At 39.7% G+C, this 23,962-nt stretch overlaps 1 protein-coding gene across 1 annotated transcript; it reads right to left on the bottom strand.

Annotated features, from left to right (window-relative positions):
• Positions 1-1,301: 1,301 nt before the first annotated feature.
• On the bottom strand, positions 1,302-21,420 carry LOC145983658 (uncharacterized). Its single transcript, XM_083116716.1, has 3 exons — positions 21,324-21,420; positions 15,726-15,901; positions 1,302-1,421 (listed from the first exon to the last, which is right to left on the bottom strand). The coding sequence occupies exons 1-3, from the start codon at positions 21,334-21,336 to the stop codon at positions 1,302-1,304; spliced, it is 309 nt and encodes a 102-aa protein (XP_082972842.1). The 5' UTR covers positions 21,337-21,420.
• Positions 21,421-23,962: the final 2,542 nt, after the last annotated feature.

Below are 23,962 nucleotides of genomic sequence, written 5' to 3'. Positions count from 1 at the left end.
GCCATCCGGGAAACATTAAATACTTAATGCATGCAAATATTTTGCTGCCCCGTTAGTGATATTTGCTCTCGTCCATTTGTTTAATTTCCTAGTCCCCATTATCATCGATGCGATGATAAAAGTAATATAGATTATATTGATGTATGGATTAAAAGACTTAGCGTTCGGATTGTAGAGACAATAGATTAAAGGCATGTAGGTGGAAGGAGATGTTCACTATCGAATTTTTTTAAAATAATATTTTGATTGACCTAATAATGCCTCAAAGGAGTGAAATCTATTTCTCTATCATAATAATAGAAACAAGGACACAATTCATAAAGCCTATGTGGCAGAGTGGTTAGTTAATGGATCCACAACGAGAGCTGGGAACGCACCATTGCTTACCCTCAATGTTGATTGTTGAGTAATTCCTCAAGAGGTGACTGTCTGTGCCAGCTGTCTGGCCGATCATCCTCACTTCAGAACCTCCTACTTACACTTTTTAAACACAATTCTTTCAGGACCTGTCCGATGGAGTAGTGGTTACGTCATCGCCTTGTAATCAAAGGGTCAGGGTTTGATACTCTGTTTAGCATATAGTTGTTCGAATCCAAGATTAAAATGTAGGTCCAGTCCCGATTAACCTACCTGTGCATAAAGTGGACTTAAAACTCAAACAAACACATACTTTTCGGTTATTCGCCTCCACTATTAGATGAAGAACGTTTTGTTAACGTGGAATTCCATTCATATTCAACATTTCCAAACGGGGGCCCTTACTCTGTACGTACAAGATAAGAATTCTTCACTGTATTAATTGTCAACGTACTAATTGACTCTATTGCATGCCTAAACCAGTAGTTTTATTGTCGCAGCGATCCAATTCTTACGATCCTTGTCAGATCATATCATCAGTGTCCTTCCACCTTCGTCGTGGTCTTCTGAGGTCTTTTACCTGCATCTTTTACAACACAGACTTTATAATCTTTTTGCTCTTCCGTGCATGACATGACTGAAGTATCATTTATGTTTATATTACACTACGTTGGTTATATATTCTTGGTTACGGACAAGTAAAGGTGATGAAATCACTCTTTGGATTTAGTAAGTATAATCTTAAGCAAGGAAATCGTACCTTTAAAATAAATATAGGAATTGTCATCAAGCAAATTAATATGTCAATGTTATTTTATTTATTTAGATTGATACAAGTGCAGCAAAAAAGCACAGGTACAATAACATCATCATTTCATTTTTACTACAAATTTTGAATTGAAATGCTGTTATACCAATATATACATTTTAACATTGAAGGAACTTCAAACTTCTTCACAAATTTCAGTGTCCTCTTCATTTATGGTACTTCGACTCCAGACTCTTTTTCTGGCTTTGTAAAAGACGTAGAAGAAGTCGTCCACTGATTCGACGAATTTTCTCTCCTGAAAATGAAGAATATATTAATAAGCCTGCGGGAAAATGTTGTTCGGATCAACGTATAAAAAAGGCCTAATCAACGTGTTGTAATTTTGAAAGAGTACCCTGTAATATGCACGCGTGGTCTGCAGGGCGAGCAGCGGCACTGTAAGGTTGTATGAGGGCAAAAACGAGGTGGTGAGCGGGGCAGGAGGTTTCGTGGGCCCCGTTCGTGCAGTGCGAAACTTCTCGTCTGAGCCGTGAACAAGAGCGCTTGCACACGTACCTATATTTTGTCAGAGTAGTTATGGGCAATGGCACCGACATCGACACTAATTTTGCACACGCGCAGATAAAATTGGAGTTCTCACCGATACCTTGGTGTGGACGCAAGAAGTGCTGGACAAAGCCTGAAAGCGGAGATGGCTCCTGACCGGAATCTTTTGAGTTTGTTACATCTTCGGCGTTACTAAAACCGTTTTAAAGGACGTTACTGGGCGCATTCAATAATCGCAGCAAGATCTCTGGAAGCCAGCCTATATACACTTTTTTTGGAAAACTGCATGCCCACAAACATTTTCTAGAATGAGTACAGTAACTTTCGAGTACTTCATGAAGCTTTGTCGGTCATTATTCAAGGAAAAGATAAAGTTATTGGATTATTACTATTACCCCCCCCCCCCCAAGAAGTTACAGTGTATTTTCATCTAACTTTGCATGGTTGTAAGAATGTATGACTGCTACATACTGCTGTGCGCAACAGCCCATGAAGGGCCTAGGCATACCTACCGACTGCCGGTCTCCCTCCCACGCTTTCCTTCGTCACCTCTAACGTGGAGATCTTCAACCAGTATTGAAATAGTCGGGTGGTCAGCCCGACGTATCCCCAGTCGTTATAGTAGGTCTACGCGACGAGATTACGCTTACTCATTCGAAGCTGCCCAATTTCCTTACGATGGTGGGTTGCCACCGGCCCTATACACAGGTCGAAAATTCCCGAGACTGAACCCGGGATCCAACCCATGCCGTCCCACAGTCGCGGTCCAAAGCAAGGTACCTTAGACCACACGGCCACGGAGGAGGACACATACTGCTACATACCGAAGTAAATACTTCGGTCTATTGTGGTGGCCACGCGAGTGTGCCGAATGACATTTTTTTTAAAAAAAAATCAATTTTCTTCCTCCTTTTTTTAGCAGTCATTATTGGGAGGCACAATGTACAAATTTCACTTCCGCTGAAAACCATGCCATTTTCAAAGAAAAAAACTGATTTCATCTTTCTACGGCAATTAGTTTTCGAGCTACTATTTTTTTTTTTTTTACTTCGCGGCAAGTTTGAAAAGCGCGCGCTTGTAAAGGTGCCGTTCTCAGATAGTTTATTGCCGCGCTTGGCTCCGCCCGCTACCAAGTTTCACCACAGTCCATTGCTTCGAAAGCTAACGTGCTCCAGAGGACTCTGATTCGGAAAACTTGAATTCTAACCACCCGGTACAAGCAACAAATACCAAGGGGGAATTCACTTCCTATGATTTATTTTATTTATTTGATTCAGTTTATTTTACTTCGCGTTTTGTGGCTCTTGGCTAATTTGCGAAGATCGGGACGAGTGATGAAATTGATGAATGGAAATTCACAAACAACCAAGCTCGAGCGGGATTCGAACACGGGGCCCTTGGCGTCGCAGCGCGATGTGCTAACCACTCGGCCACAGGGTCCGGCTCACTTCCGGCGATCTTACATAGAAATGGTAACATTATGTACCAAAGTATGCACAAACAAAAATGTTACAAACAGAACGCAATATTGAAAATTGCAAAATTACGCGTTTGAATTTCAAGTAAACGTAAAATTATTTGTTTCTAATATTATACAGACCACGGGAGTTAGTAAGGAAACACTCTACCAACGCCATATAGGCAACGATTACAAAATGTTAAGCACCAATATACCTAGGTAAGTCAGGAAAGTTTATTTAAAAAAAAAAAAAAATACTAAGTAAGATAACAACTTGAAACCGTTTTTATTTTTGCAACATTGATACATCGCTTTATAGTCCCCCAAAACCGGCTGCATAAAAGTCTTTGGGCTGCTGTCCCAACAACAGGTTAACCTCACGTTCAACATTTTCATCATCCGCGAAACGTTTGGCGACACCGTGCGGACACTTTTCGGAAATTCTTGAAATTGCTATGCTGTCCATCGTCACTCGCCTGTCGGCTCGAGTCATCTCCTCACACCCGCACCACCTGCACGCACACTCCTCGAGAACTGTCGCTATTTTTAAACTGAGCTGCTCAAGCGGCGTGCTTCTGCTATCTAGCGACTGCTAACTGAATATCATCAAGTTGGATTGTGCTGCCATCGAATGACAGCTTCAGAAACTACCAATTGTCAGAAGTAGCGCGCTACCTGTAGCTAGCTACAAAATTTGTAGCTGTAGATGTAGCGACGCTACATTTTGAAAATTGTAGCTGTAGCGAAGCTACAAAATTCCTGTAGTTGTAGTGAAAGTTTCGCTACAGCTACATTTTTTCTCAGCATTTTGAGGTAAATTTTGAAAGTGGCAAAAGCGTAAAAAAAGTTGACAATAATGCTTACTTTTGCAGGAGGTTCACAAAGACAGTCTATTACATGGAAATTCGGATAATCTAGATTATAAATATCTTGATATTGTAGATTATAGATATCTGCTTAATATATTTCATTAGTATCTAAATAATTCAAATATTCAAGTAACTAACTGACATATATGAATATATTCCGGCTAACAGATACGTTTCTTTGAGTTGCATCGCTATTTTGGGGAGAAACATGCCTCGTTTGTTGCACCGCTGGAAAACAAAATGTCTCATTTGCGTCACCCCTGGAACAAATCATGTGGATATTAAAATGTCATTAATTATTGTCTAAAACACAACTTGCAGTGCAAAGACGAGCGATCCATTTTCCACTACAATGACAAAGCAATAGTGCCAGCAATCAATGGCTCAGTACGTTAACAGCATTGATACTTGTCAGTGTATAAGGGTCTCACCAGCAAGAAATTATTGTTACAAGAACGATAGACATACACTTTCTTGAGTTACAGTTATTTTCATCATAATATTTGTTCACAGATTTTAAAATTTCAATACGTTTAGAACACTCGGGTTTGCAAGTCAGTTTCCTCATTTTATGATTTTGTGAAAACTACGTGCAAGTTATTGACTTTCCTGTAGAAATGACAATTTTCTTTAGTTAATGTTCAGTTGCTAAATTTATGTATTTCGCTAATCATGACGATGAGAATAAATGGTTTATTTAGTTATTATTTTATCTATTGTTGCTTTCTGTCACTTTCGGCTAATTGTGAGCATGAGGAAGAATAATGAAAGATGAACAGTGTGGCGAATGGAGAAGTAGGAGGATCCTATCCTTCCAACTTGGCGTCTTTCCTAGTTTTTGTTTTGAGTCCATTTTATGGATAGATATACTGATCGAGACTGGATCCGAACCACTATGTGCCTCCGCCGGGTATCGAACCTGCGGCCCTGTGATTACAAAAGAGCCCAGGATACTTTTCATTCAAAACTGCCTTCATATCAGTCTCTTAAAAAATTAAATATTTATTCTCAAGAAAAATATATTGATTTGTGAACATAATTACGCAATCTTACCAAATTTTATTTGTGTATAGTTGTAATTATTAATTTTGGTAACGCCACTTGCATAGGTACGTTATTCTCAAACACTGTAGTAAAAATAAGTAACTGAATGCTATCAAAATTATCGAATGACGGGAATCATGATAATAAATAACAGAATCTACGTATTTTCCAGTAAGTACAACTATCATACTACAGGCTTCTTTTGAATATCCATGTGGTTCTTTCAAGTTTTTGCAGAAGTAGCGCAAAAGTAGCGAAGTAGCGAGTAGCGCACAGGAGTAGCGTAGCGAGCTACTTTTAGGTAAATGTAGCTGTAGCTGTAGCGAAGCTACATTTTGGAAGAGTAGCTGTAGTTGTAGCGAAGCTACTTTTAAAATGTAGCGTTCTAATCACTGGAAACTACTCACCACTATTTTCAGCTACCCCATATCAATTTGTGACCTATTTACTGACTTCCCCTCGTACTCTAAAATCACCATACAACCCCTCCCCTCCATTATATTAGATTTATTGCGCACAACATAAAATGTAGTCAGTATATTTAGAGTATTTGGGGTTGGTTCCTATTTCCTAAGCAAACTTGCATCGAATACTGCCATGGACACCAGAAAATTGGGGGGTTAAGGCCTAAGGGAGAAAAACTTCACCTCCCTTATGGCACGTAAACTCATATATCTGTAACAAAATGCTAACACGCTCTAATTTCTTTTTGATGTTGTTTGTTTTTGTTTGGAAACTTTGTTGCCAAGTACTCCCTTACTTTTATAGTTCATACGAAACACTAGTTGCTTCTGATGAATAGCTCGTTCAGATATTTATCAAGAAATAAATGTTAGCAACAAACTCAGATAGTCTTCTTTAATCATTCGAAATATGCAATTCGTTATATTCACATTGTTGGAAAAGTGATTGATTGATTGATTGATTTTATGTTCTAAGCCACTTATCACAGAAAGGCTAATCGAGACTTGACCTATAGTTTAAAGTGGGATCTCATTGTTGGAAAAGATAATGTTGTTATGCGACTGTAAAGAACTCTGTTTAATACCTGGGTTATTATTGTTAATATTCAAGTAATAATTGCTGTCGAATGCGGTCCCTTTCTTGTAGATGAATAATATAGTTAGTCTTTATTTCATAAATTATTGCACAATTAATTTTATAATGGGATTCAAGACTTATTCAAATTGTCCAAATTTAATTTGCTATTATATACCACGAAAAAGTAATAAACAAGTGGTTTATTAAAACAAAACATTACGTTTCTTCCTTGTCTTGCTTCGAGTAGGCGGTTGTGTGGTATTTCCGCTGAATTTTACACATATCGTGTTACCTCCTAGCAATATTATTTAGTAGGTTCTATTGTACGTACTTAAATTATGCTTCTAAACTAAATAGTAGAGAATTGGACAAGATATATTAGTCTATGTAACTTAGTGGTGACACCAGACATTCTGGTATGGGTGGGTCAATGGCAAGGACTTATCCAGGGGGTGGATCCAGGGGGTCCGGACCACCCTCCCAAAAGAATATTGAAAATACTATGGTTGATTCATAATACTTCTCGATGAGACACATGATGTAGCAGATACAGAACAATTCTCTCTGTGTGTATTGTTTGTGGATTCTGAAAATAATATCCACTAAAAGTTCTTATGTATCACCAGGGGGGATTATGGTACAGGCTGTGCCATCGAGATTTTCTGGGGGCATTTTCCCTTCAAATAATGTAAAATTCAACATTAATATATGTAAAAATTTTACAACTTAAATACACCATATTTAATCAATTAGATAAAGAAAAGAAAGTGTTTAAGGGCATTATCGAAAGATTGTGTGAAAAATGTGCTCAAATTGAATGCTGCGAAATTTGTGCTCAGGTTCCTGGAGGAAAGAAGCGCACCTGCGTATGACTCACATCTGAGAGCATGTAGCCCTTCGCCACCAACTATTTATTTCATTTCAGGTGTGACTTTTGCGTGATGCACTGTGGAGATTCTTACAACTACTAAGGGTAAGCCTCGCACGAACTATGAAGGCTACGCGTACCGGCAGTACAGGGGCGCGTCAGGTATCTGAGCGCTCAACGAACAACGTGATCGCTCAGCTACTTGACGGTCAAATAGGCATTGCTCCGCGAGCGCTGCTCACTTGATCGCTGAGCGAACTTGAACCTTGCTCGCCACAGAATATATCGTTTTTGTGTTTCGATCTCGTGAGGCAAAGAGAAGAAGAGGAAAACCGTATGAGGATGGCGGAGTGGCAAGCTGCGAGTGGCGACCAATGAGGAAATATTTATGATGAACGGCTTGCGATATAGCGTAATTAGAGAAGAAGATCAAGTAACAGAAGGTGATGTAAAATTCCAGTTTTTGTAATGGTATTAAAATGAAAGTGTTGTTTATTTCAAATAATAGATATTAAATATTCACCGTAGTTTTTGAAAGTTGTGCAAGGGTGTGAAAATGAAAATTTCGACAGTTTTGTTCACATCAACTATTCTATTTCCATAATTAACAGCTTTTCAAACACCGAAATCTTGTCCACTCGACGCAGCCACATTGATCACAGATTATTCAAAGGCACTGATATTTTGATCAATGAGCAAACAGCGTCAAATAAATGATCTGTCTGCTCAACGAGCGAACATCTTGCTCAGCGAGCGTCACTCAGATGCTTGACGGGCCCCAGGAGTACAGGAAACGGCCTCACCACTTGGCAATGTCTCCGGGAGCAATCGAAGAAGTGTCACGGGACATTGAAAAGTAGGGACAGTGAAGTGTTAAGTGTCACCGAACATTCATGTGGAGCCCCGGATGAAGCGCGCCTCGAAGTAGAGAAGAGTTTACATCAGGTGAGCTAGTACGTAATTTACATTTCCTCCTGCCACTTACAGAAATTGCAAAAATAGCAAGAGACGGCACCGAACTACGAATGCTGTTGAAGGATGGCATAATCGTCTAAACAACCTACTTGGACGACCAAATACCAGGATCAGAGACGTGGTTCTTTGCTTGAAGACAGAAGCGGTAAATTCAGGCTTCGTATACATGAGATCACAGTTAAATTTTGAGGGAAAGAGAAATAAAATTGCATACCAAAAGCTGGATGCAAGAATCGAGAACACAGTAAAGAGGTACGAAGAAACAGGCAACATTACATTGTGTCTCAGAGCGATATCATTCTTACAAAAGGTGCAGTAAACTCGATAAACCGATGATATGACAAAGCTTTCTAGCAAGAAAATAATGACGAAGTTTCTTTAAACAGATTTTAAACACGCCTAAATAGTTGAAGCTTTCTAGCAAGAAAATAATGACGAAGTTTTTATAAACAGATTTTAAACACGCCTAAATAGTTGCAAGATATTTCACTTATTTAGCCAGTCCACAGTCTGGAAAAAGTGTGATTGGAATCATAAATAAATATAATACATAAATATTTGATTCTTTTTAGGGTGGGGAAGGGTCATTAATGGTTCTTGGTAGTGTGAGCGGATATTTCACTCAGCGGATATTTTGCTGAGCGGAACTTTCGCGACACCTTATCGAAAAAGGGGAGATATCAAACTCTTACATATTGCGCCTTAATTGACACGTGGGTTCTGGAGGGGATTCTGAATTAAACGTTGGGGGGGGGGGGGGGCAGTATTCAACTCTAGGTCTTAGTTTATGGCATGGAAATTGGAAATTTTGGTGGTAGAATTGGGTATTAAATATAAATGGAGAAATATGAAGCTCTTGATAAAGTGTTAAACCTTATATTGTAAAGGGATTTCTGTAGTAGAGAGGGAGTTCGAACATTAAATTTTGGAGACTGTATTTACCGATATGGTATCCACACCTTTTCGACCCCGAACGTGCCAAGAGAGAAGCTGGAAATGATTAAATACCTGGGGATCCTAAGAAAGTATTGACACACCATTACATTAATATTCTTGAAAGCCTGCAAATAAATGGATGAAAAAAATTCTTATTCACTAAATGTTCTTATGTATCACCAGGGGTGCCCACAGGGAGGATTATGGCGCAGGCTGCACCATCGAGATTTTTTGGGTGGATTTTTTCCTTCAAATAATGTAAAATTCAACATTAATATATTTTTCCAAAATATATGTAAAAATTTTACAACTTAAGTACACAATATTTAATCAATTAGATAAAGAAAAGAAAGTGTTTAAGGGCATTATCGAAAGGGGGGATATCAAACTCTTACATATTACGCCTTAATTGACACGTGGGTTCTGGAGGGCAGGCACGTATCCAAAAGGGGGCTTATGGGGCTCGAGCCCCCCCCGAAAGTTTTCGTTTTACACTAGATAAAATGAGATTTTTTTGTTTCTTGTGGTGTGAAATAAAATAATGTGACGTTAATTTAGGGGGAGAAATAATTATCGAGGCAAGACGGAGAATATTCTATAACCCTGTTATTGTTAATAGCTCGTATCCAAGTTGGGGATCAGGAGGCTCGAGCCTCCCCCCCTTCAAAAAAAAATCTGTTTATGCTAGATAAAATTAGGTTCTTGAATAATGTGACGATAATTTGAAGAGAGAAATACTTATCAAGGTAAGACGGAGAATGTTCTATAACCCTGTTGTTGATAATATTGCACGTTAAATTTTCTTGCGCTTTCGGTGTTGTAGCAGCTAACGTGAGTACTATGTAAAGACTTGTCAGCATTTGGAAGCTTCACAACAAAGGTGGCGCCATACGTAGGGCGATTCGTTGTAATTGTTAATCTCTGGAAGGGGTGAGAGCAAAAAGGAACGCTCTTGAATAAGATTGATTGATTGATTTGGTGTTTAAGTCCACTTTATGCATAGAAGTCTCATCTGGACTGGACCTACAGTTTAAAGTGGGATCCGAACCACTATGTGCCTCCACCGGGTATCGAACCCGGGAGCCCTTGTTTTTTTAATAAGAGAAGGATTCGAACTACTGGCAATATTTACGAATCGTTTTATTTGCAGAACCTTCTAGAATATAATGAGGTGGCCGCGGTGGCTCAGTCGGTAACGCGTCTGACTACCATGCTAAAGGTCCCGGGTTCGATCCCCGGCCGGTTCAAATCCGGGAACTTTTCTAACGATGGAAGCGGCTCCGGCGCCCACCCAGCGTCGAATAACATGGGTACCTGGGGGAAACCCTGGGGGGTAAAGGCGGTCAGGGGCGTGATGCTGATCACATCACCCCCACTCACGACCGGATCAAGAAAGTGTGGGGCGTTACCCCCACACCCCCTATACGCCTTCATGGCGTGGTGCTATGCACAGGGGAGCACTTTACCTTTTACCTTTATATAATGAGGATATAAATACGCGGCTTCAATTTCCCGGTTGATCTGTACAGTGTCTCTCAAAAGTTTTAGGACAACGACATTTTAAACTAGGCAACCCAAATTACGTAAGGCGCTGATGGGTTGCGTGTAGAGTTAGGCTCAATTTCAGACAATAGACATTTATGAAATACGCAAAATGAATAAAACCAAGTATTATTGTATAAAAATCTGAAAAAAAATCAGCATTACATTTGACGCAAATAAGAAATACTTTCTGAAAGAAAGAAAATCGATTTTCTAGTATTTCATCGCTGATGAGTCTACACATAGGAAAAGAGGAGAGAGGAAACGAAAAGGTACAACAAATGAGAGGAGAAAAGAGAGAGCGAAAGGGGAAGAGAAAAAGTGAAGGAGGGAAGAAAAGATAGAACAGATGTGGATAGGAGAAGTAATGAGAAGAAATGGAAAAGATGCGAGGAGAGATGAGGAAAATGGAGCAAAGAGGAGGGAGAGAGATGAGAGGAGAGGAGAGGAGGAGACAAGAAGAGGGGAGTTGATAGTAGAGTAAAAGACAGAACACGAGAAGAACGAAAAGAAGAGGAGAAGAGTGCAGTGGAGTGTGAAATCTAAGACAGGAGAGGAGATAAGAGGAGTGGAGAAGAATGGGATGGAGACAAGAGACGAGAACAGGAGGGAAGGCGATATGACATAGGAGAAGAAGGGAAGATAAGAAGGAGAGGAGAAGAAGAGAAAGAGAAAAGAGACGAGAGGAGAGATGAGGAAAAATATCGTCTCAGCGTCAAGAATTGATCCATTGATCAAAATATCGACATGAAACATTCAATAATATTTTAAAATGAACTGGAGAATGTATTAGATCGGAGCGAAATGCCTTTTGGCTGAGTTCAGAGCGAGACAAAATCTGCCACGTAATATCTTTGATTCTACCTGCGATTATACCACTAAAAATATGAATGTAATTTTCATATTTATAAGAATTATCCAATTCTTCTCCACTTCTCAGTTCCTTGAAATTGAGGTTTTGTTATTTAATATTTCCCCTCCCCCCATCGTTAATTCCAAACAGAATCATTCCGTTTCACACTGCGGAATGTTGGTAATCTACAACGGTAACTACTACCCTACAAACTTTCGTTATTGACAATAGCTAGGAGGAGCTGACCAGTGTGAAATGTAGATGCAACTCAGCGCAAACATTTAATGGAGAATTGAACATTATGAAAACTTTTTCATTTGCTTTTCTTGTATTAGCAGCTACCTTCGAATAAAAAAATTCGATTCTCCATTACATGTTTAAGCCGATTTGTACTACCTTCGTTTCCTTTGTTACAAACAAGTATTCTTTGCACATTACATGTAGGCAGAGAGTTGCATCTACATTTCACACTGGTCTACCCCTCCTAGCTATTGTCAATAAAGAAAGTTTGTAGGGTAGTGGTTGCCGTTGTAGATTACCAACCTGATGGTCGTAGGTTCAAACCCTTCCGGTGGCAGAAAATTGTCATAAGTTTTAGACATATGCCTTTGCGTTCATTGTCCACGCAGTGTGAAACGGAATGATTCTGTTTGGAATTAACGATGGGGGGAGGGAAAATGTTAAATAACAAAACCTCAATTTCAAGGAACTGAGAAGTGGAGAAGAATTGGATAATTCTTATAAATATGAAAATTACATTCATATTTTTAGTGGTATAATCGCAGGTAGAATCAAAGATATTACGTGGCAGATTTTGTCTCGCTCTGAACTCAGCCAAAAGGCATTTCGCTCCGATCTAATACATTCTCCAGTTCATTTTAAAATATTATTGAATGTTTCATGTCGATATTTTGATCAATGGATCAATTCTTGACGCTGAGACGATATTTTTCCTCATCTCTCCTCTCGTCTCCTTTCTCTTTCTCTTTCTCTTTCTCTTCTCTTCTTCTTCTCTCCTTCTTATCTTCCCTTCTTCTCCTATGTCATATCGCCTTCCCTCCTGTTCTCGTCTCTTGTCTCCATCCCATTCTTCTCCACTCCTCTTATCTCCTCTCCTGTCTTAGATTTCACACTCCACTGCACTCTTCTCCTCTTCTTTTCGTTCTTCTCGTGTTCTGTCTTTTACTCTACTATCAACTCCCCTCTTCTTGTCTCCTCCTCTCCTCTCCTCTCATCTCTCTCCCTCCTCTTTGCTCCATTTTCCTCATCTCTCCTCGCATCTTTTCCATTTCTTCTCATTACTTCTCCTATCCACATCTGTTCTATCTTTTCTTCCCTCCTTCACTTTTTCTCTTCCCCTTTCGCTCTCTCTTTTCTCCTCTCATTTGTTGTACCTTTTCGTTTCCTCTCTCCTCTTTTCCTATGTGTAGACTCATCAGCGATGAAATACTAGAAAATCGATTTTCTTTCTTTCAGAAAGTATTTCTTATTTGCGTCAAATGTAATGCTGATTTTTTTCCAGATTTTTATACAATAATACTTGGTTTTATTCATTTTGCGTATTTCATAAATGTCTATTGTGCATATGGCAACCCTGAAATTGAGCCTAACTCTACACGCAACCCACCAGCGCCTTACGTAATTTGGGTTGCCTAGTTAAAAATGTCGTTGTCCTAAAACTTTTGAGACACACTGTACAACAGAATCGGTTTAGATTAGTGATCAGTCAGTGTCCATTGGTTGCTTTATAAAAACTGAGTGATTAGAAAATGAAAAGGACTAAATACCGTAAAGTAACGAAGTCTACTACTAGCCCCAGTTCGGGCCCAAAGCTGAAGACATTGACGACAAAGAACTTCCGGAGCCTCGGTGTAGTGCTACGAGTAGTTCGGGTCGAGGGCCGAAGAGATCGAAGGTCTCTCTCTAAAGTGAATATTTCAGCAGTACTGGGTATTGCAGCGGTTTATTAAATAAGAAATAAGATGCACAGATCAACTGAAAATCAAAGTTTTGAGTGATTATTTAGGCCAGGACCAAATTTCGTGTATGCAGTTCGAGAATTTTATGGCATAATAAATACTTTTGTTTAAGCCTACTGGGTTCGTCACCAGTGAGCAAGCGATCAAATATGGGTGTGTTCAGGTGCCGAGTGAGCAAGGACAAACAGGCTGTCGCTCGTTGTTGGCTGCCGACAATGTGTGGAGTACCCACTTGCTTAACTTGTATGACTTCCCTATCCCATGCAGGTGCAGTCTGACTGTTTCAACGGAAATATGGAACCTTTCTGCACGTTCATCACACGTTAGACCACTGTCCTCCTCGATGTCTGCTTTCAGGGCCTCGTCATCCAACACATGAGGTCGTCCACTGCGAGGTTCATCCGAAAGGCTCACATCTCCCGAACGGAATTTCTGGAACCAATGCCTGGCAGTGCGTTCGTTCACGGCATTCTCCCCAAATGCCTGGCAAATGCGGCGACTTAATGTGGCAGCTGACAGGCCCACTTTAAAGTCATACAACAAACACACGCGAACAAGCTACTTCGATACCTCCATTTCTCTTCGACACTGGACGAGATATGACTGCTGTGTGTGCGCAACGTGCATGTATTTCTGACAGTCGATGGTCAGACTAACTCCCGATTGCTTGGCAGGCACGTGCGTCATTTCGTTTCCTCTCTGTGAGCGCATGATTAATGGGACGTCTAAAACGGCAAGAACTTTTTTGGTTACCTTGTATTTGGCGTTTTACTGAGGTGAATGTAAAGTTTTATACTATAGCTGCATTACAAGACTTAAAGCGATATTCTCGATATTCATTAATAACACCACTTCTTAAAATATAATGCTTAGTGTTGGTATACTGCTTAATTTAAAGCAGGTGCGTCATTTGGAACAAAAAGCTAAAGAAAAAGTTACTTTCGGTAGTCACGCTGTCGTAATTAATTACTTTGTAGGGATTACGATATAGTTTCAGGGCACGAATTATATGATTTGGGATGGACAAATTATATGATGGGTGGGGGGGACGCATGACATGATTTTGGGGGGGAAGCTCCATTTGCCTTGGGGGTGGGGGCACCCCTGTGTATCACACTGTGTAGTGATATGTCAGCTGAAAATCAGTTCTTCTTGAACAATGTCACAAACTTGGTCTTGGCATGAATAAATCCATGAGTCAAGGTTATGATGTGAGTGGCAGATTTAATGGTGTGCAGTCATGAATAAATCAACAATACCCAAACGGAATGTGTGCGCACTCTGCCAGTCATACGGTAAATGTAGCCCTATCTTCAGCCATGTCGAACTCCACCATGAGAAACTGTTTTGGTACAGTAAGTAAAGTTTTTTTCTGGTCAGAATAATACATGCAGTGGTGAAATACTAGAAACAATATATTGCATTATGTACCAGGCAGTAAAAACCACTATTTGTCAGTGTGTGCGTGTCTAGTAATTATTATTATTATTATTATTTAATAGGATAGTATTTTTAATATATCACTGTTATAACACTGTCTTAATTTAAAACTTTATGGGGCTTATGACATGCATTAGGGAAGGGCACCCATAGCTCGACCTCCAAATTTTATTTCTGGATACGCCTCTGGTCACTGGGATGGCTATCAAAAATTAACTAAGCCACATCTTCAAAGCCACTTTAATTTTATTTTTGTCTCGAAATTTGCCTATTATATTTTGACAGGGTAGGTCAGCCGATGAGACATGGTGGGAGAAGGGGGACCCCCGAAGTAAGCCCGCCTCCATCCGCATACAATCGAGGATATGCGCTTATGTCCTGTTGCCTTTAAATAAACCAGGACGTCAGTTTCTTGAATGTAAACGGTTCCCGCTTTTATTTTTTATTCTCCTTCTTTTCGTATTTATTTTCAATTTCCATACATAAAATACAAATACAATAAGAAAAGAAAATACAGGGAGATTCTATACATACATTTAATAATTTTGAGTTTATATTAGGTATTGTAGAAACCCGTTCTGGTGACCAGAACAGATTTTACAGTTGTTTATTCATTTACTGAGTATTAGTTTGAGAGGTATTTAATTAAACGTATTGCTAGTATACATTAATTTGAGTTATTTTTTAGTTAGTTTATAGGTTAGTTTTAGTTATCTAGTTGTTAGTTAGATATGTATTGGAGGGATAACCATTCTGGAATCCAGAATGATAATAGGTTTGAGGGGTTGATGGAACAGCTTGATTTTGGGTGGGCCGTGACCCACTCTGGTTCACTCTTGGCATCGGCTGTGAAGTATCTGGTTGTGAAAAACTTATCATATGCTAAGGATATGCCTCTTTATCTGAAGCGAAACAATGCAGCCGTTGTATAAGTTATTTTGTTTAAACTTTTTTTTGTGTGTATCAAAGTAAAAGTCGAAGTTATATTTTTACTTAATTTCACGCTTCATAAAGGGTACATATATTAAAGCTTCTAATAAACCATACCTTTTTCTTCAGGCACAAACACTTGCACACCTGTTCGCAGACGCCAACCAAATACAGCACGATGAAGGTGAGGATGACGGCAAGAACCAGTAATCCCACCCACATTGCAAGGCTTCCGAAGCTCATCCTTGGTCCATGGCCCATGAGGGCTTCGGGGAGTGACGTGGAGTTTCCACCTGAAGGTAAAGAAATGGGGTTAGGACATGCTAACATTTTGTGAATGTGATATGATCAAAGTTTAAGTTCAGTTTGTGCATAGATAGGCAAATTGCGACTGTACAGCCAAGGGCAAAAATATCAGTAGGCAAATTGTCTAACACTTTTTTCATTCTTCTTGAATTCTACGTATGTAAGGAATGGAATTCTGTTGATGCGAAGCAGATGTTGTCCTCTGCTTATTGACGTTTCTGTTTCAAATCACGATCACCACATTGCGAAAATCAGAATGAATAAAAAATTATTTTGCAGTTGGGTGTACGTAAAGTTAAAAGTAGAATAGGATTTACTGTGGTCCCACCAGGAATTGAACTCGGACCCCTTTGATTACAAGCCAAGAGCGTGGCATCTGTACTATTGGAAAAGCCCTGATACAATTCATGGTATGAGCATGGGCGTCTGGATGTAGAGCATAGTGGGCCGGTGCTCCCGTGTAAAATGAATACTCCCTAGGAAATAAATAATTTCTTGGCCAGCCTCCGTAGCGGAAGGGTTAGAGCAGCGCGCTGCGACGATAAGGGAACGGGGTCAAATTCCAGCATGGGTGTTCTGTATGACTTCCTATCCATAAGTTTCATCATTCATCTTCAGTTTCGGGATTACCCAAGAGTGGCAGAAAAGCGAAGTAAAATAAACGAAATCAACCATATTTTCTTGTCTCCCCTGCAAGGAATCCTACGGACGCCCATGAATATGACACAAGCCGACCTCTGTGGTGGAGTGGTTAGCACAGCGCGCTACGGCGACAGGGGCGGGTGTTTGAATCCCGGCCTGGGCATTGGTGTTCTTTGTGAGTGTCCCTTCATCAATTTCATCCTATCATTACTCATCCTCATCGTCGCGATTAGCCAATCGTTGCTATAAAAGGGACCTAAAATTACTTAAAATCGATCATCGATCAAGCAATTAATCAATATGGAATAGTTCCGATGCTGGTGAAAACGAATCTCATATTTTCTTTGTTCAAACAATGAAACAATGAAATCGAAAGGTTTTACGTTTTCACGTCTTTTAAGGTTTTTGGTATGTACGACTGTAGTTGCAGTTTCTACTTTTTTATGTTGCAGTGTGAAACACGAATACAACTTCAGGCGTATAGCAAGTGCCATAGTCATGCGAAACTATAATTTCTGAGTTCTTGAATTTCTACATCTTGCTCGGAAGCCGAACGCTTTAAGTGGTTGACTCGATTTCACCACCAAAATTCCCGGGTTCAATTCTTGGTGTGAACATGGGTGTTCCGTTCTTTCTGAGTGTCCCTTCATAAATTTCATCACATCATCATTCATCCTCATCCTTACACAAGGTAAGGTAAAGGTAAAAAGAAGGGTAAAGTTCCAAGTTCAGATAGCACCGTGCCATGAAGGCACATTTAGCTGATGTGGAAATTGGGGAGCTACGGTTACGGAAACTTACAACAACGACTCAGGGTTCGTCGTGCTGACCACACGTCACCCTGTATCTGGTTGGATGATCTTCCACCTCGGCAGATGGGAGTGAGGCCGGCAGTCGGTAGAAAGACCCTGGTTTTATGGGCTGTTGCGCCACGGTTTATTATGTCCCATATAAAATATGACATTGTCGTCGCCTTGTAATCAAAGGGTCCCGGGTTCGATGCCCGGTGGAGGCATATACTGGTTCAAATCTCACTTTAAACTATAGGTCAAGTCCCGATTAGCCTTACTCTGCATAAAGTGGACTTAAAACACCAACTCAATCAAAATAATAACATATAACATGGCTATAAATCAACTGTTCTGAAAAGTCTGTGGGGCCTCGGAGAACAGACAATGGTTTTTCCTTTGTGAATCTGGAATAATTTTATTATTTTTTTGTGAATAAATCAGCCAAACAGCCTCACATCATCAATCTGTCGTTCTTCCAAGCACAAAATTTTGAATAGGCATACATTTGGAGGTCGCAATTTTATAAGATTTTATTATTTTCATATAATCAACGAGAATAGTACTAAGAGATGTAAGTCATCGCTTGGATTTATTAAATCAAATCACCACATTCTTCGAAATGAAATTGAAGAGTATGCGACTATGTGTAGATTTTTTTTCTTCTTCTTTTGTCGAAAATGATGGTGGCACGAGAAATTTTCCACGATCATGGAACATTTAAGAAGCCTTCGCTAAACCATTGCAGAGCCCTGAAAAACATTTTCACCAACCGCTGTAAATATAAGCCGCTTCATCGGTGGGTTGAAATCCAAGTATACAAATCTTCATGGTGGAGGTGACTCCTTAACCGAATAAAGATTTATTTACCTGCCTCATCATCTTGTTTCAGTCTAAATTACATCTTCACCGTCGCCATTAGCTTAGGTATACAAATGTGTTATTTTAACACGCCAGCCTCCATGGACAAGTAAAGTGCGTTACGAAAGTAGAAACCCAAAGTTCGAATCCTGGGTAATATATGGATATATTTGTTCCTTCATCTATTTAATCGATTCATGATTAGCCCTTAGTACGCCGCGCGGTCTGACGAAAGTAAGACCAGTGTCGCCGAGGCTTTGAGCGGGAAATTTGAATTCGTATACATAATGGAGAAAAATCGTAATAACTCTTGCACTACGGGACCAATCTACTTCGGATAACTTTTGTTTTGCAGGCAATACATCGGTGCATGCAACCATGTAAAATTTGGATGCCCGAACCGCGGGGGGGTTACGGGCAGGGGCTGCATCCCCCGAATTTCAATGAAAAAAACATAAAAATGTGGAGTTTGCCCCCTCTTCTCCAGCTACTTTGGAGAGAAAACTGGAACTTTTGCTTTTTTTTTCAAAGAATGGACCTTCCGCAACAGAATGAAACTTGATTCATGTTCGTGGGTGCAATACAATTTGAATAATAAGGCAAAACGTAAAACTCGAGCGAATTTTAGCCAATTTGCATATTATTCATAAAATTGTTATAACTGACACTATGGGACCAATCTACTTCGGATAACTTTTGTTTTGCAGGCAGAACATCAGTGCATGCAACCATGTAAAATTTGGATGCCCCAACCGCGGGGGGCTTACGGGCGGGGGCTGCATCCCCCGAATTTCAATGAAAAAATCATAAAAATGTGGCGTTTGCCCCCTCTTCTCCAGCAACTTTGGGGAGAAAACCGGAACTTTTGCTTTTTTTTAAAGAATGGACCTTCCGCAACAGAATGAAATTTGATTCATGTTCGTGCGTGCAATACAATTTGAATAATAAGGCAAAACGTAAAACTCGAGCGAATTTTAGCCAATTTGCATATTATTCATAAAATTGTTATAACTGACACTATGGGACCAATCTACTTCGGATAACTTTTGTTTTTCAGGCAGAACATCAGTGCATGCAACCATGTAAAATTTGGATGCCCGAACCGCGGGGGGGTTACGGGCAGGGGCTGCATCCCCCGAATTTCAATGAAAAAAACATAAAAATGTGTAGTTTGCCCCCTCTTCTCCAGCTACGTTGGAGAGAAAACTGGAACTTTTGCTTTTTTTTCAAAGAATGGACCTTCCGCAACAGAATGAAACTTGATTCATGTTCGTGGGTGCAATACAATTTGAATAATAAGGCAAAACGTAAAACTCGAGCGAATTTTAGCCAATTTGCATATTATTCATAAAATTGTTATAACTGACACTATGGGACCGATCTACTTCGGATAACTTTTGTTTTGCAGGCGGAACATCAGTGCATGCAACCATGTAAAATTTGGATGCCCCAACCGCGGGGGGCTTACGGGCGGGGGCTGCATCCCCCGAATTTCAATGAAAAAATCATAAAAATGTGGACTTTTCCCCCTCTTCTCCAGCTACTTTGGGGAGAAAACCAGAACTTTTGCTTTTTTCGTTCGCACTTGCATCTTGTGTAGCTACTGTGAATCTTTCTTCCCTGTTGACTCGGCTCTTTGTGGAAATATGTCCGGAAGGAAACGATTGTGCCTTAGGGAAATCGATGAGCTGTTATATGATACGAACTGTTTATGGTGATGCCTTTGTTAGTCCTAACAGAGGAGGGAAGGGAGCCTTTGCAATCGTTTGTTTTGTCTATACTTCTGGATAGACGCACGCTTTAGACTCATGCTTCTGGCCTCTGGCTATCGTCATGCTTCATTGCATTTCTAACATAGAGGCGACAAAAAGCTGACACCGTCAAACCTCATCCAATCCCCTCTCTCCTTGCCCTACCCCCCCCCCCCCCGCGCCACTACTTCAGCTGGATCATCAGGTCTAAACACAAAGAAGAATGTGTGCCTTATCAGTATTTAATGACAGCGTTGGAAGCTTGGAGGAAAACAGCATCGTAAATACCAAGCATTTATTGTGTCTGTCAACTGAAGAGCGAACACGTGTTTGGGTGAGCCCAAACACGTGACATATTCCGAGAAAGGAGGGGGGAGATTTGAAATATTCGAAACACGATTGCAAAACATGTTCCCGAACGAACTGTCAGTGTTTCAACCTCAATATACAAATATAAGTGTGTCAAACCCTCGATAATTGTATATAAAGCTGTTTGTAACATATGTGTTACAGCGGCTACAAGAGACATACTTTTTTTGTAACATATGTGTTACGGCGGCGAACTAAGGGTTAAGGTTACCAAATCACTATAAGGGAAAAGTAGGAAAAGCTGTCACAAAATGTAAGACACAGTAAATAACAGACATTACTAGAACAAGTTAGTAAATAAGGTAAAATTGACGCGTTTTCAGTTTTAAAAAATAATGTTTTTTTTTTTTCACCGAAAACAAAATTCCCAAACTTGAAATCAATACTATAAACATTACACTTGTGAGTACTCGTGTTTTCAGTCGCACTTCTCAAAGGACCCAAGCTTTTTTCAAAATTTCAGGTTTATTCAATATACTTTTAAAAACCTGAACAGTCAAACTCTTTGGAATTATACTGAACCAGTACTAAGACTTTTACACACTCTGCGATAATTTTATTTCTCTCATCAGTCCATTGTGCTGATATTAATCAAAATACTCTTTCAATATTTGCATTACGAACTGAAATGGAAAGCAAATATTCAGCTGTTAGCATATCTTGAAATGGTTCCAGAAGTTTCATTTGTTGTGGTTTTTAGTTCAATAAGTTTGTTTTGGATACCTTTTGTTTTACAATAAAAATATTGAACAATAATGGGAGGATCACTTCCGTCGGTATAAACCGCAAAGCAAGAAATTCCAGTCAGGGAATGAACAGGAATATCAACATAACGTCGTCTCAAAACTTTGTTGATTATACGTAGCTTGTCTTTGTTGTAGCACAACACACTTGTTTTTGCAATGTCTCAATCAAAATAAATTTTGCTACTGAGTTTGGGAGTGCAGTCCATAGAATTTTAACTTCCATAATTATTTTAACAGACTAAATAGCAATACCTTGTGGATCCATTCTCCTGTGTTCGCCGACGAAGACACTTCCAGACAAGTTACACCACCGCTCACTGTCTCAGAACTGCGAGTGCGCGTCTGCAGGTATGGCCTGATAACAGGTACAAAAGTAATGATTGACATGAGTCACCAAGGTGTAATGGAAACCAGAAATCTCGATCATTCTATTATGCACCAGTGAATAGTCGCCTAAGAATAATTACGTCACCTGCATAGCTGCGTTGCTTTGTTTAGTCGAGAAAATCCATTGTGACAATTGACAACAAGGATAATGATGTGGCAGATCGACGTTACCGAGAACCAAGTGACCAGTGTTGACGAACCACAACACTGTACATTTTTCACTGCAATTCCGATTACTCTTGGTTCGAGTAATTTCCAGAATTCCGTTATAAAAATACTGACAATTTCGTTCATGATATTCCTTCTAAGTATCGGTATTACATTCTTGAGAAACGCATTCATTTTCACTATTAATAAACATACGGTCGCGAACAAAAATGTATAATATTTTATGCAACTTATATTGATCTAATTATAGGAATTTGGTCTATAGTATTATTCAAAACATACAATAACGTAAAAATAGTTATAAGTAAAGCCCATACCAATTCTTGAGCAAAACTTGCAGAATCAAGCTATTTATTCAAATGAACTCGTCGAAAAAGTTTCATGTTGAAATTTGTGGACTTATATATATATCAAGATTTAATTCTAAAATCACCAACAAATACGTATACATGGAGGTTCATTATCTTGATAAATGTTTATTTCTTCTTTTCAAAAGTTTGTAAGGTTGTTTTAAGTCCACTGTATATGCCAAGCTGCAGTTTAAAGTTTGAATTGCGACATTTGGTCTTTCGCCTCACCCTGGGGTCGAAACCAGGACACATCGCTTAGAAGACGATTAGATTGATTGATTGTTTGAGTTGGTGTTTTTAAGTCCACTTTATGCACAGTAAGGCTAATCGGTACTGAACCTACAGTCTAAAGTGGGATCCGTAACACTATATGCCTCCACCGGCTATTGAACCCGGGACCCCTTGATTACAAGGCTACCACTGCGCCATCGTAGAGTCCCCACTTACAAGACGACAGCGGTATCACAACACCATGGGGATGCATAATTCTTCTTTGTATCAAATCACAAAGACCGTTTATTTTATGGTATATGTTCTCTTTAAGTTTATTTTACGTCCTTTACACCATATTAATTATCATTTGCATAGCAAAATACAGGGTAGCTCACATAAAATCGGTACTCCTTCCTGTACGTATTCTATTTACAGTAGGATGTTGTTCACGTGGTCTTGTGTTGCCACGTCTGTACAGTCTCTCTAGACAGTGTCGCAACGGTCTGGCGAATGTTTCCCTCGGTAGTGAAATCGGTCCTGTCGTCCGTGTTACCAGATTTTTCTGTTGACATGGGACAGAGAAGTGTGATATCTGGATGTCGGCGCAGGGCGCTCCCAACACTTGTTATAACAGGTAGCCCTTCGTATACCAATCGGAAGTCTTACCAGTTTTATGTGGGGCACCCAGTATATTGCCTCAGGGTTGTCCATACCCCCAAGGCCAATGGCGCAATCCCCCCCAAAAGCCAATGACTCATTCTCCCCAAAAGCCAATGAAGCGCCCCCCCCCCCCCGAGGTTCATGTCATAATCCACAAACGTAGGACAATATTTTCGGATATATTTCTTTTTATTTAGTTTTAATGAACACTTCACTTAATACACCCCGTCCTTTTCTATATCTAACATGTCACTATTACATTAAATACTGTGTAGTGCCAAGTGGAGACTCGATCATCTGTTATGCGTATAATATGAGCAAGGTTTACCATTATTCAGGGGATAAGAGATGAATTGCTACATCAAACTACATGGTATGGATATAAAGATAACTCTTAAGATATTTAACACCGTAAAATGCATTATGAATTTTAATCTGCTTAAATTTATATGAAAAAAAATATATGAGTTCTGTTAAGAGAGAATATGCTGCATATTTGGAAATACAATAGGCAATTATAATTATATGAATTTTAGTAAAGACATGTATTGACTTTTTACTATTAATTTCTTGTGCTCATTCATTCAAAGATGTAAATTGTCACGGTATCTAGTGACATGTGAAACGCAGTTCGATATAAATTATTTTTTGTTTATTGATTCATTTTATGCACAAACATGAAAGTGTGAGGTTTGATTTATTTTGTGAATAAACTTGTATCCGAGCCAGACGTCGGGAGTTGGGGACGAGTTTTTCTTGAGTGACAGCGGAACTGCCTTTTTCAGCTTAGAACATGACATATTTGCACCAACACGGAGATAAGGAAAGATTATTTTCGCCGCTACCGGGCTTGAGTCGCAGCAGGCGTTCGAACCCATGTTCACGGATGACCAGGAAAATCAGCTGGAGCCCAAGCCTGCAAGGATCGACGACGCGCCCTTGACCGCGTTTCAAGACAATGGAGAGAGGTCATTTCCATCCCTCTGAAACAGAAGCCAAGCCACTAGAGCGTCCTTTTCAACGGAAGAATTCGAATCTCTTATATATAGGCAGTGCTATGATTCCAGACACAGTTTTACCCGGATTTCATAGAGAGAGCATCTCCGCGCTACA

This window comes from Lepisma saccharinum, chromosome 2 (genome assembly GCF_977018435.1).
Source record: "Lepisma saccharinum chromosome 2, izLepSacc3.1, whole genome shotgun sequence".
Classification (NCBI taxonomy): domain Eukaryota; kingdom Metazoa; phylum Arthropoda; class Insecta; order Zygentoma; family Lepismatidae; genus Lepisma; species Lepisma saccharinum.
Note: the sequence above shows the minus strand (reverse complement) of the source record. Positions and strands in the feature narration are given on the sequence as shown.

Excerpts from the sequence above, each read along its gene's own strand:
- LOC145983658 (XM_083116716.1), bottom strand. Across the intron at positions 1,422-15,725 it reads GTTTGTGCCTGAAGAAAAAG|GAGAGAAAATTCGTCGAATC; the intron begins GTATGGTTTATT and ends CTTCATTTTCAG.